Source organism: Equus quagga, chromosome 15 (genome assembly GCF_021613505.1).
Source record: "Equus quagga isolate Etosha38 chromosome 15, UCLA_HA_Equagga_1.0, whole genome shotgun sequence".
Lineage (NCBI taxonomy): Eukaryota > Metazoa > Chordata > Mammalia > Perissodactyla > Equidae > Equus > Equus quagga.
The window spans coordinates 60,085,917-60,100,402 of record NC_060281.1 but is presented as its reverse complement, the minus strand read 5'-3'; the positions used below and the strand labels follow the sequence as shown (position 1 = coordinate 60,100,402).

The 14,486-nt window shown below is 42.4% G+C and overlaps 1 protein-coding gene across 1 annotated transcript in view; it reads left to right on the top strand.

The window, feature by feature from the left end:
• Positions 1–14,486, top strand: part of BPHL (biphenyl hydrolase like) — a 28,824-nt gene that overhangs the window by 9,680 nt on the left and 4,658 nt on the right. Inside the window, exons 4-6 of the mRNA XM_046640871.1 lie at positions 531–684; positions 7,115–7,246; positions 10,657–10,780. Coding sequence (XP_046496827.1) covers positions 531–684; positions 7,115–7,246; positions 10,657–10,780 — 410 coding nt within the window. The remainder of the gene's footprint in view (positions 1–530; positions 685–7,114; positions 7,247–10,656; positions 10,781–14,486) is intronic.

The following is a 14,486-nucleotide window of genomic DNA, read 5'->3' as shown; positions in this document are numbered from 1 at the left end:
ACACATATTCAGAGCCTGGTCGATTTACCCCAGGACTAACAGCACCTCCCCATGACACCATTCTATGCCAGCCCGCCTCTAGCCCGTTTTTCCCAGACTTGCAGTCAGTGGCTTTTCCAGAGGCAGTGACTTCATTTCATCTAGCAAATCTCAAGTTTCCATCTCTAATGTACATAACTGTTCTCAAAGTCTTTGCTCAGGTGTGCGTGCACACAAACATCTGCCATGTCAAGTACAGGTGACCTCCATTGTTTCCACTTCCTTGAGACTATCCAACCAGAAAATGCAGTTCCCTTATAATTCAAAACAATACTATGTAGTTAGGTTTTTATGACAGTTATATTTACACCAAAACTAATTGAGAGAAAACATTTATGTCATCAAATGGTGGACTCTAGGATTTTTCTTTAATTGCCAATTGATACTCCAAACCCCACAGCTGTATTGATTCTGATAATTATTGATTATCAGGTTCTTTTAGCTGAGAGAAGCGATAACCTGTGCTGTGTGTTTCACTGTGTTTATCACAGACTCTGAAGTTTAAGCAGGTCTCCTTGCTGGGATGGAGTGACGGTGGTATAACAGCTCTCATCGCAGCCGCAAAGTACCCGTCTTACATCCGCAAGATGGTGATTTGGGGAGCCAACGCCTATGTGACTGACGAAGATGAAATGATTTATCAGGGTAGGTTCCCCGAACTGGAGGTGTCATGACAAGTAGCATCTCCTCTTCACTCTGCCCTTCTCATGTGTTATTTTGATCTGTATTGTCAAGTCATATCTGAACAGCTTCCAGTTCTTAACTCTGACGTAGGAAGAATAATGAGTTCTCACAAAACTAATGCAATTTAACCAGTTGGTGTTTTAAAGCTATTTCCAGAAGTGACACTTTTATGACTCAGGAAAAGGCTAAGAAAAATCAGTGTTTACATTTCCTACTACTGATAGTGAGCTTCAGGGAAAGACGAGTTGATGTTAATTCGTAACCTCATTTAAAGTGACGTGAGTCTAAAACGGAACACTGTATTCATATATGAAACCTTATATTTTGGGAAAGAATTTTTGTGTTATTCATGTTTTTTAAGGTTGTCCTTTAAGCTTATCTTTGAGGTTTTTAGAGACATGAGAACAGGGGCCAACAAACTGCAGCCCATGGGCTAAATTCAGCCAGCCACCTGGTTTTGTGAAGCCCGGGCACCAGTCGAGGAGGCTAGCACTGTGAGTCATGGAGACCAAGCTGGGGTGTCCGCCTCCATCCCCGTTTCCCCCTTTGCTCCCAGTGTTGCTGCCTAGGGCCTGTGCTGGTAGCTACCTGCACATTGGCGACTGTTGACAGTTACCAGGCACCCAGTTGTGGAATTTCAGTCGGCAACCCAGGAGTTGCTTAGCTTCCAGCATGCTGACCAAATTGAGACCACTGGGCTCTCAGGAGGAGAGAAGGGCACATTTGGTCCCTGGTGCCAAAAGCGCTTGTGACCTGGGCTACCCCACCACGCCACCTGCTGGCCTGGCCCACCAGGCCGGTAGCTTTTGTCCTGAGTGTGTTTCTATTGGATCCCAGACCCGCCACCACAGGCAGTTAGGGCCATGAGGGTCAGAAGTTTCTGGCGTTTAATCTACATAATGTCTTTGATTTTGCCTCTTGGCCCGCAAAGCCTAAAATACTTACTCTCTGGCCCTTGACGGAAAAAGTATACAGACCCATGCACTAGAATATCACAAGTCTCGTTTTTTTCAGCTATTCTACAATTCCTATGACTTAAGTAAGCCACTTAATGGTAATGTTGTATTGCAGAATCTTAGTTCTTTACAGTCTGTTTGGTAAAGAATCTTGAACCTCTTAAATGATGAATCTGATTTAGTGACCAATCCTAATAGGTACCCTGCCTGTCCTTGTGTCCCTACCTGGTTCAGAGGAGTGTCTGTCTTGTGCAGAGTAAGCTGATCCACTTTGCTGCTGGTGCATCCCCTCCCACGCCTCTAGGACATGATGCCTTTGGTTCTCCCTCCCTCTCCTCTATCACTGACTTCTCTCCCTGGATCCTTCCTCTCAGCCCATAAAGGTAGGCATGTTTCAATCTACTTTCCACACTGCTCTGATAGCAGTTGGGTAAGATGTAAATCTCGTTATAGCTTACTTAAAAATCCGTCAAGGTCTCCCATAGCTTCCTGGCAAAGTAAAGTTCAAACTCCTCAGGTTTGCTCACAAAGTTTGAGTGACTCAGGACCCTCTACCTTTCTAGGTCCATCTCCTACCACTTCTGTCTCCCCAACCCCCACACACCCTTCCTTTTCTTAGTCACCTGAAAAGCCCTGAAGCTGGTGTTACGTGGCATGGCTCTCTGCCTCTGTGCCACTGCACATGCTGTTCCTGCTCCCACGTTTGCTTGCCAACTTCTCTTCGCCCAGACTTAGATCCAGCCGTGCATCTGGTAGGAAACCCCCATCTGCCACCCCCTCCCATTGCTCATGCGAGCTCAGCGACCCTCTGCTGTCCGCCCCCAGCCTCTCCCGAGACACTCACTGCAATCTGCTGCACTGCTGGTTTACAAGTTCTTGAGTGGACGCTAAGGCCCTTGAGGCCCGAGGCCATGTCTCATCCAAGTTTGTATCTGACTAACTCTCGGCAGGCTCCAAACAGTTTTTACTGGACTAAGTCACCAATTAATGATGAGTGAATGAGCTGCTTTCTCATTATGATTCTAGTGCTTAGCACAAATTACATGCTCAAAAAAGAAATATCACTTTCGTTTTGTATACAAATTAGTTCTGTTTTGGATCAACAAACAGTTTGATTCAAATGGTTATTTTAGAAACTTAACTATGAAATGTAATTACTACTTATTTTTGGTGGAAATTATACTTTGGGGTAAAACTGGCTTCCTCTTAAATAAAATTAACAGAAGTAAATATGTAAATACATGGAATATTTTTGATTGCATGTTATATGCCAGCTACTGTTGTTAGCACATTTCATGTCTAACTTATTTACTCTTTGTCTCAGAGTATTATTATAATTCTCATTTTTCAGATGAGGAAACTAGTATAGGCAGGTTAAGGAACTTGCCCAGGGTCACAGGACGAGCAGGTGCAAGAGCTGGGATTCAGACCCAGTCAGTATGACTTCAAGGCTGTGTTCCTAACCACAGTGCTCAGTAGGAACATCTGGCTTGTCCCACCTGCAGCTGGGTCTCCCTGCCCCTTGAGATGCAGGTGTTTCCTGTAGGAGTCTAAAATCTTGCCCCAGATTTTACATTCCTGTAGATACCTCTTGCTCCAAATGCCAGCTTTTGCTGAGTTAATTAATTTTAAGGATCTCTTGCTGTCCCGAGAAGAGGAATTTACATTTTAGCAAGAAAAATATCTTCACACTGAACTTGATTCTTAAAAGGTCTTGCCTTCCTATCACAGGGAACTTTTTAAACTTTATGAAATACATAAATTTAAAATACTATATTTATATTATATATTAATAATATGTTATATCACTAATATTAATATACTACTAATAATAAATATACAAATTAAAAATTTATATTAAATATTTAACATAAGCATTTTTATATCTTAACATATAAATTAGCTATATAATTATATTATATAAGATATATTAAATATATTTTTTAAGTTTATCTTATATCATATTTTATTTAAATTCATTATTTTATAATTAAATTTTTATTTAATTGTATAACATTTATACATATAATGCAACACACATGACACGTATGAATTACAACATCCGTGAACCCACTGTGGAGCGCAGACAGATTGCGGTTAATACTCTCCCTGTGTCCATGTGCTTTCTCCTCAGTGCACCCCTACCTCCAGCGTGAGTCCTACAATCGTCCCTATGCCGTTTTGAAAACACTTTTGCCACATGTTTATATTTGTAAACAATTTGTAATTTAGTTTTATTTGTTTTTGAGCTATACAAAGTGATTTCATACCGTAGATTCTCTTCTATGACATTTTTTTCACTGAACATTACATTTCTAAGATTCACTCCTGATATATCTGTATCATATTCCACTGGGCAAACATGTTGTGTTTTACTTTCCCTTTGTGTTATCAATGGACAGTAGGTCTATTTCCAGTGTTGCTGTGAACGTTCTTCTGCATATCCTCTGGGGCGTATGAGTATTAGTGTCTCTCTAGAGTATATGTCCATACTTGAAATGGCTGAGTATTTGTTATACAAATATACCATGTTAACAAGTGACAGATTGTTTTCTAACTAAATTTTCACTTCCACCAGCAATGTGTGAGATTCCTTTACTTACGTCCTCAACAAAAAATTGGAATCACCAGACTTCTTAATTCTAGCCAGTCAAATGGTTGTAAAATGGTATCTTATTGGGGGTCTTAATTTGCATTTTCCTATTACTAATAAGATTGAGAATCTTTTTATGTGTTTTTGCACCACTGGGGTTTCTTTTTCTGTACTGTACCTATTCATGTCTTTTCATTTCTTTTTATTGATTTAAAATTTTTATTATGTAATATTTGATCCATATAGTACAATATGTTTGACAATTCTACCTTGTGACGTGTAACAGTAGCACAGACACCCAAGGACTTTCCATCCAGATCATGACTGGACCACTTCCAATATTATTACAGTGTTACTGATTTGCAGGGGTTTTGGGTTTTGTTTGTTGATCATCTGATCAGTAACCCCTTGCTGGTTCGTAACTGTCCTAGTAGTTTTGCTGAACGGCTTGTGGCTTGTCTGTTTGCTTTCTTTATGGACACAACTGATTGTAATGTAAGGAAATGTTATAGTGTTTTCTTTTCTCATTAGCTTCATGAGTTTTGTTTGTTTGTTTTTACGCTTACCAACATGTTTGTCAATTTCTTTACCCATCTTTCCTTCCTTCGTCTCAGATATTCCTTCTCAGATCATTTCTCTTTTTCCTGAAGTTATTTTTCAGAAGTTCTTTAAGGGCAGGTCTGTTAATAGCCAATTCAATTTTTACCTAAAAATGTCTTTATTTCACTCTCATTCTTGAAATATCTTTTGCCTAAGTACAGAAATATAACTGGAAAATTATTTTCTCTCTTATTCCACTGTCTTCTGCTGCCTTACTTGCTGTTGAGCAGTTCTGTCAGTCTGATTTTCCTTTCTTTGAAGTGATGTGTCTTCTCTCTGTGTTTTTTAGATCTTTTTCTTTGATATATTGCTCTTTTACTATTCTGTGTCTAAGTATGAATTTCTTTTATTTCTCCTGTTTGGAATATGTTTGATTTTTGTCCTTGGATTCTTATCTTTTATCAGTTCTGAAAGATTTTCTCGCCTGTTCTTTCTTCAGATACGGCATCTCCTCCATCTCCTCGTCCTCTCCTTCCTCTGGGACTGGTTGGACTTTGTAGACCTTGTCTTTCCATCCTTCCTGTCTCTCATTCATCTTCTTGTCTTTCTGTGTAGTCCTTATTCTGCATAATTTCTTAAGCTGTCTCCTCCAGTTTTCTAGGTTTTTCATGAGCTTTGTATTTGGATTGTTTTGTGGTCTCTGATCAGGACTGAATGTTTGCTTACTCTTAACAGAGGATTTGCATTTGCTGTTCTTGGGAACCACCGGGTAATCCCAGCTGGGGCCCATGATCTCTCAGCTTAATCCGGGAATCTTAGGTTCAGCTCTACCCGCCCACCCCAGCTAACAGTTAGATTTCCCCTAAAGCAGTCCTGCTCTCTGAGTGGTCTCACCACTCTTTGCTCTATTTTCAGGGCTCCCATTTTCTTACACACACACGCACATGCACACATTCCTACTCTAGTTTCCACTAATTACTGCAACTCTAACAATGCAAGAAAAATTGTATTTTATGGAAGATCTAGTTGTTCCACTGTGGGAGGACCTTTTGGGGGTGGGGTCTTCTATACAGCTAAAAGTAGAAATATCTACAGGGAATTTTTTACTGGCCGTCCTCATGACCTCTTGCTAGCTCCTCTCCGTTTCCCCCTCTTCCAGCTCTCATTTTTCTTCTTCCTAAATCTCCTCCCCAAGTCCTAATTTTCAGGCTTCTTCTCTACACCCCTCTCTGAAGTCGTTTCACTTTTGTGCAGAGCAGTTCAGCTCTCCTCAGGCTGTGTATTCACCCCTGGGCTTCCCTCTGCAGAGTTAAGCCAGTCAGCAGAAGAAAAGGCAGGCACCGTCCTCAGCGGGATCTACCCTCCTTGGAAGGCAGTCGTAGCTGTAAATAGCAGATTTTCCTCTGTTCCGTTCTTTCCATTCACTGCGTATATCCTGGGTGCCTGCCAGTTGCATGGCCCTGTCTGGAGTGCCGTATAGGTTACTGCTCGATGTGAATGCTGTCGTTAATGTCGTGCTGTCTTTAAGAGGTGGTGAGTAGCAGAAGCACGGCATTAGAAGCTCTGGAGAAGCAGTATTTAACATGCGCAGGCGTGTTAGAGTCTTTCTCTCTGTGTGTTTAAAAACATACAGGAAAGATTGGGCCAAGTAATTGAATGTATTTATTCATTTTAAAGGTGGTTTTTAAGCTGTTATTTCCTTTCCTGATAGTGAATGATCTGCAATATAGTTTGAAATTAGTAGTTAGCTTTTTACACCCCTATTTCTTCAGTAGCAGAATTAGAATAAATGATTTGTGTGCCTTTCTCAATGTTCATAAATGCAATTCAGAAGAAAACGCCTCTTTTTAAGTAATGTCGGTCTAAATCAGATGACCGTAATTAGGGACATCTTCTTTTGTCTTCTACCTTTAACAGAAGTGTGAAATGCAGATCTGGTCTCACTCGCCTGGTGAGACGTATTGTTCCCTGTTTTGTGCAGGCCCTGTCCAGGCCCAGGAGGTACAGTGGGGAACAAGACAAAGTGCCTCACACTGGAGCTTACCTCCCAGTGAGGCGACAGACTCTCAGCGCTGTGCCTAGAAAACACGACCAAGTAGTGTAAGTGCTGAACAGAGCAGGTGGAGGGAGGGGGTGAGGGCCAGCCTCGCCAACCTGGGTACAGCGAGGAGTGGGCTGCGTGAAGGCCTGGGGCAAGCAGTCCAGGCAGAAAGAACAGCCGGCGCCGTGGCTCTGAGGTGGACTGTGCTGGAATGTTTCATTAATAGGAGACTGAACTGTTGTCCACGCTTCTATTTTTCAGGCATCCGAGATGTTTCTAAATGGAGCGAGAGGACAAGAAAGCCTCTAGAAACCCTATATGGGTATGACTACTTCGCCAAAACCTGTGAGAAGTGGGTGGATGGCATAAAGCAGTTTAAGCTTCTTCCAGATGGTAGGTTACATGAACTGTCTCTCGGCTCCCTCGCTGATTAGAGAGCCTGCTTGAGCTGCTCTCCTCAAGTTCCAGAATTCCTCAGGGATTAATGCATTCGCCCCTGTCCTTACTGCTGGCTGATGTGTGAACAGAGGAGACTCCTGATTGTGTTCAGTGCGAGCTCTTAGATGATGAATCTGCCTTCAACTAGAGATAGACTCTAGGGATAAAGGTTCACAGTGTTGAGTTTTTACTAGCAGGCTGTTCATTTTCTCTTCTAAGTCTCTGTGTGTGACGACGAAATAATTCTCTAGAAGCCTCGAATAGTCTTTATTTTCTAAATTCCAGGATAAGTAATTGGAAAACAAACAAGCTGCAACATAGTATAACACATTTGCTCCTTTCTGCACGTTTAGATGTGTTTCTCCACTGCATCCTCCATTAGTAGGACAAAAAGGAGGGACGTTCTCTCATGACTTTTAGCCCCAGCAGAATTAGTATGAGGAAGAGCGTATTGAGTTCTTCTCCCGTCTTCAGAACTAAGTTATATGACTTTAGCCATAACAGATGTCTACCTGTCTTTATCTGAAAAATTAACATGATTTCTAATCAGTAAGAATTGACATCTTTAAGAGAAACTCTGAATTAAAGTCTGTTTTTATATCACTATTTACATTTGTATCTCTCATTTTTCTTTTTGTAATTGCTGAAAGAATAGAAAGTAGCTGAGATCTAATTTTGGAGCACATTCGGTTACAAAATGGTTGTGATTGAAGGACCAATTTGAGCCATTAGGTAATCGTTTCCAGAATGAGTCATCCATCAGAACTTCCACAATGGAAAGGATACTTGGAAATGTTGCTTTTTTGGTTTAAGTTCAGAACAGCAAATATATCCTGTTCAAATGCAGTATCCACCCTAGAAATAGGTCCTTGAAAGTGTTTCCCTCAGCTCTTAAGACAAAAGTGCTGTAAAACAGTGTCTGAGGCAGTTCTCCATTAGAGAAGGCAAAGTTATGAGGTGTAAATTTTTATGCTTCTTGCAGGGAGCAATGGAAAGGTAGGAGGATTCAAAGGTAGAAGCAGATTAAATCAGCAGTTCAAAAATGTGTTCTGTATTCATTAAAATTAAAAACTTCTGCTCTTCAAAAGACACTTTCAAGAGCCACAGACTGGGAGAAAGTATTTGCAAAAGACGTGTCTGATAAAGGACTGTTGTCCGCAGACACAAAATGAACTGTAAGAAAGCAAACAACCAGATTAAAAGATGGGCAGAACAGCGAGACCCCACTGCTCACCTACTGGAAACTCAACAGAGGGTCTGGGGGGGCAGTGTAGATGCTCTGTGTGACGCTGTAGTGCTGGATAATGTCACCAGACGTCTGTCCAAACCAGTAGAATGTACAGCACCAAGAGTGAAGCCTAAGGAGAATTATGGACGTGGGGTGATGACGACATGTCAGTGTAGGCTCATCATTGTGAAACGGTACCACAGTGGTGGGGCTGTTGACAGTGGGAGAGGCTGTGGCGGGGGCGGGCAGCTGGTATAGGGGAACTCTCTGTGCCTTCTGTTCAATTTTGCTGTAAACCTAAACGTCTAAAAAATAAAGTCTATTTTTAAAGAAAAGAGAAAGGGAGGGAAAAATGTCATAATATAGAGGATCTAGCAGTGTATAAATCATTTTACAGAAAGACTATTAATGAACTACTTATCTCCCTTCTGTACTAATCAATTTGACAGGAGCCCTTTTTCATAATTGTACACTAAGTTTGTGGGTACTCAGTTTAGCACAGGGTTTAATTGCACAGACTTGGAGTCAGACAGGCCTGGTGTGAATTCTGACTCTGCCACTTGGCTTGCTGATGGAATGGATTCTGGCAGGGCCTCCACTTCTCTAAGCTGGTTTCCTGTCTGTGAACTGGAGATGCTAACAGCTACTTCATATGGTTGTCATGAGGAGTAAATGAGGTTATATATGTTTAGTTTTAGTTCACTACCAAGTACAGAGTAAGTGCTTAATAAAAGGTTATTGTTGGGGTCTGGCCCCATGGTGTAGCGGTTAAGTTCAGCGGGTTCTGCTTTGGCAACCTGGGTTTGCAGGTTCAGATTCTGGGTGTAGACCAACACCACTTGACAGCCATGCTGTGGCAGTGACCCACATACAAAATAGAGAAAGAGAGGCACAGATGTTAGCTCAGGGCTAATCTTCCTTGAGCAAACGAAAGAGGAAGATTGGCAACAGATGCTAGCTTAGGGTGAATCCTGCTCACCAAAAAAAAAAAAAAGTTATTGTTAATATTATATTAAAAGCACTTGATTTACAAATAACTGTACATACAAAATGAGTTAACACATGTAACTACTGTAAGTGTTTCATGGGTATTAAAGCATTGGAACAGTTCCTGATGCATAGTGAGCGCTCAGTAATACTGACTTTAATCGTCTGATTATATAATTGGCAGTTGTGTGTCGTCCCAAGGACAGGAGAGGGAAGCTTCAGAGACCTAGAGAAGTATTTCCCTTGTCAGCCCATCACCTTCTCATTTAGCAGGCAGCGACCCCCAACCGAAGAAGAGGGCAGAGGCCAGGTGCCTGGACAGCACCCTGTGGGCTGGCCCCCTGCTTTCTCAGAGCCACAGCACTGTCTTCCTGACATAGGCGGAGGAAGGGGGGAGGAGGAGGAGGAACGAGCTGGCTTTACGCAGTACCTGCTGGGTGCCTGGAGCCTTAGCTATGGCACCTCTTTGTAGCCTCGTGGCTACCTCAGGGAACTAAGATTATCCCTGTGTGACCGAGGAGGAGGCTGAAGTGGTAAAGGAACCACCAAAACTTTATAGGCAGGAGATGGCAGGACAGGAGCTGGAGCCCAGGTGGTATCATATTTGTCTTAGAAATGTCATGATAAATGAGGGTGTCATGGTAATCTCTCAGAAGCATCATGGAGGTAGGAGGGATGAAGAGAAGCTTGTTTACTGTGTGTACACTGTATTTTCATTGTGAGGTGTACAAGCTTTGAGGGCTAGCTGGACCCTGAGGACCATTTAAGGCTTTGTTTCACGGGAAAACCTTTTCAGATGCCAAGCATCTACCATCGTTTTGCAAACTGGAAACTGCCCCTGTGTAGTATAAAGAGTTGTGGGTTTTTTGTTTTTTTCTGTTTTACATGAATCATGAATTTAAATCAGGAAAAACTGCATGTTTAGTAATAGATCTTTAAAAGGAAAAAACAGTAGAGAAATGGAAAAGGAAACGCAAAGAATGTCAGAGATGGAAGGCCCCTCAGACCCCATCTGATCCAAACCACCTCTTACAGACGGGGCCACTGAGGTGCAGAGAGAGGTGAGATTGTGGAGCTCTCTGCCTCGCCTCCTCCTCACCTTGGGGGACAGTCCCGTCAAAGCACATTCTCCATGCTCTTTGTCTTTCAGGTAATATCTGTCGGCACCTGCTGCCTCTGGTTCAGTGCCCCACCCTAATTGTGCACGGGGAAAAGGATCCCCTTGTCCCGCGCTTCCATGCTGACTTCATACACAAACATGTGAGAGAGTCACGGTAAGTCCAGTCTCCACCCCGGCACCCTGGGCCTGGGACGCTTTGGAGGTAAGTGGGAGAAGCTCTGTAAGAAAAAGAAACAGGAAGGCTGGGCTTCTTTAAGGTTTACCCTGCCCCTATTTTGCCAATGTCAGTAAATAGCACAACTGCATTTAACGTACCACCAGAATATGGAGCACAAGGAGCCCTGATGTTGTGAGTAACCGATAATCAGGAGGAAAGAAATCCTCAGAGAAATGTCTCTTATTATTGCTGTGAAGGCAAATGTGCTAATCGGCACCAAGTTCTGTAACACTGGTGACAGTTTAGATTTATAGGGATCACTGTTAACTAAACAATGTTATATAATTTGGGAATTTTCGGGTTAGTTTGTCATAAAAGCACTACCTACCCAGTAAAGAAAATTTATAAAAGAAAAATAAGAAAACAAATCACCCTTTGCTTGCCACCCATTTCCATACTTCCATTATTACCATTTTTTGTTTCTCCTTTCTAATATTTTTTACCATAAATATAATCATAGTCTATATTCAACTCTGATTCCTGCTTTTTTTCCACTTAAAATTATGTTGTAAACTTTATGTTATTTCAGCCTTAAATATCTACACACCAGATGAGAAAGCTGTTATTCAGAATCACAAAATACCAACATAAGCCATATTAGTGGCCCACTCAGTTAAACAGCAGAGACATGTCACTTGTTCTTTGCATTCTTGTTTCCCCCAACCAGCCTTGGACATCAGAGAACCACACAAGACATTTCAGCAGAAATTCTGTTCTTTGGTCCCCAACATTTTTGTGTGGAATAGACATTTGTATTCTAAATACTTTGGCTGATACAGAAGCCAGCTTTTGCTGGTATTTATATAAGATGAAAATTCAAGGTTGAATAAATTCAGTATTTCCTTCATATGCAATGGGTGCATATCCTGAAGAAGAAAATAAGGTGTGACCAGGAGATAGTGGCCTGATTTTTTTTAACTGGAAAATAAACATCCAAGTGAGCCTTGACCCTGTCAGAGACTATATATTAATTCCAGAGAAGCTGTCATCACTCAAGACATCTGGAATTCTGTGGAATTCTTTTCAAATTGGCTTTATTAGTGACCTAAGAAAATCTCTCCCTCTCTCCTTCCCTCTCTCTCTCTTCCTCCTTTCCCTCCGTTAGCCAATTTCTGATGCCTACTTTGGGCCAGCCCTGCCCTGTATGTTAGTACTGGTCTCTGTCTTGAGAGCTCCCACAATCCAGCAGAGAAAGCAGACTCAGAAACAGCCCCACTACCTCCTCATCATACTATTCCATGATATATTTTAACAAACAAATTTCTTGGAAAATTTTTAAATGTGGGGGACATGCTGCTTATTCTACAATAAAGTACAATTACCATAAACCTATATAATTTCGGTATCCATAAGGTATTTTATATTTTAAAAGGCATCTTACATACAATATCTAATTATACTTCACAGCAACTTATGAAAAAAATAGTGTCCCCATTTTACAGATGAGGAAATGAAGGCTGAGAAATGTTAAGTAATCTTCCAAGGTTGCATAGCTAGTACATGGCAAATCCTAGATTTTTTTCCCTCCTAATATAGAGCTTTTACCCCAGCAGCACAGCTGCCTGTGACAAACATACTCTTATTTTAATATGATGGTAAGATGCCTGGATTATATACCTGCTGACCTGTCATCTGTCTTCTGGCTTCAGAAATGACAGGTTTTTCACACTGATGCTCTTGGTAAATGCAGTGTGTTTCCTTAGTGAGCCAGGTTCAATAAAAATCAGTCTGCAAAAAAGTTTAATTTAGGAATTCTGTTCCAAACTCATCTCCTAGCAACAGAATACATCAATATGGGAGAAAAATATTCCCTTACTGTTCAGATGTTAATTGTCCCAGTAGACTATTTTATGGAAGGTCATTTTCTTAGGGCAATATTCTTTGGAACCAGTGAGTTGAAGGTAAAGTGTTATTAGCAATGGTTGTCTAAAACTGGCTTGCATTTTACACCTACTATCTTCCTCTGCTAAAATAGCCCTTGATGTTGGACATGAACCCTAGAATATAGGGGGTTTATTTTGAACCCCACAAAAAGAAAGCGGATTCCTTAAGCGTCAAAGTCCTACCGTGACTCTGCACACCAGGCCTTTCGACCACAGGAAATCAACTCAGAGTGTAGCAAGCTTCCAGTGAAGTTGACATTTCATTCCCTTGCCTGGTGCATTTATAATTCAACTTCAAGACACAGGCCATTCCTTCACAGATTTTACCAGCAGGTAGATATGTGTGAAACATATGGCGGTCTGAAGGGTGGGGTTGTTCGGCAGGCCTGCTGCTTCCTGCTTAGGTTAATTTGTCTCTCTCTCTTTTTCCTGTGGGAGAAGATGATAGAATCTCTTGGAAGCAAAGAGGCCTTAGAGGTCTCTCAAGTTCAGTGGTTTTGAAATTTGTTTTTAGGTGCTGAAATTTGTTTTTAGGTGCTGGAACCTTTCTTCCTAATAAATTCCTGTGCAGAAGTCCAAGATATAAAACATAGAATAAGAGCTGCTCTGATTACAGCAGTGATGGGGAGCAGACCCGGCCCCTGTGTGTCCCCTTAGCATCCAGCCCTCCCTCCTAGGCTGAAAAGCACTGACGTGGCTCACCTCCTGCCTGGCCAGCCAGCCTCTGCTTGGGCGTCCCCTGTCCAGACATGCATCCCCACGACGCCAGCCCTGGCTCCCTTTCAGAGACTTTGCATTGAGCAAAGGTTGGCACCCAGCAGACCCTGTGAGGTCAGGGTGGCCAGGCCCTGGGAAGCCGTGGGACTGAGCCAGCTCACAAGAGGATGTGACTACTCTGCTAGCTGAGCCACGTGTGTGCTCAGTCTGTGTTGGTCTGCTAGGGCCACTGTAACAAATACCACTGACTGGGGGCTTGAATAGTAGAAATTTATTTTCTCACAGCTCTGGAGACAAAGAAGTCTGGGATCGAGGTGTTGGCAAGGCTGATTTCTTGTGAGGCCTCTCTCCTTGGCTTGTAGATGGCTGTCTTCCCCCTGTGTCTTCAGCTGTGCTTCCCTCTGTGTGTGTCTGTGTCCTAATCTCTTCTTAGGGGACACCAGTCATATTGGATTAGGGCCTAGCCATATGACCTCATTTTACCTTAATTACCTCTTTAAAGACCTTTTATCCAAATAAGGTCACACTCTGAGGTCCTGGGGGTTAGGACTTCAACATATGAATTTTGGGGGGACACAATTTAGCCCATAACAGTATGTTTCTGAGGAGGTACCCAGATCTCAGGAATTAGAGGCCCAGCAGAGGTCAGGATCTGGGTTGTAGACCCAGCTGCAAATGACCAGCACCTTGCCTGGAATCCCGCTGCATCCCTCACCCCCTTCCTTTGCCTGGTAAGTGTGCTCATCCTGCAGGTGGCGACTGAGATCTTTCCTCCTTCTCCACTCACTCATCTGTCTAAGGCTATGCAGCTCTATTTATACCTTTTTAACAGCTGTTAGCATGTGAATTTAATTTTCCTCCTGTTGAACACAGCGACACTATCCCAGCATGTTGAAAGAAAGAGAACGTGAGAGCAAGAGAGGCACACAGGGCCCAGTCTCTGTGGATGGGCAGGGGTCATTGTCTTGTGACTCAGGCCCAGAGAGCGTGCTGTGGACTTCTACTGCGTGTTCTGGGGCCCGGACAAGAGAGCAGACCAGGCG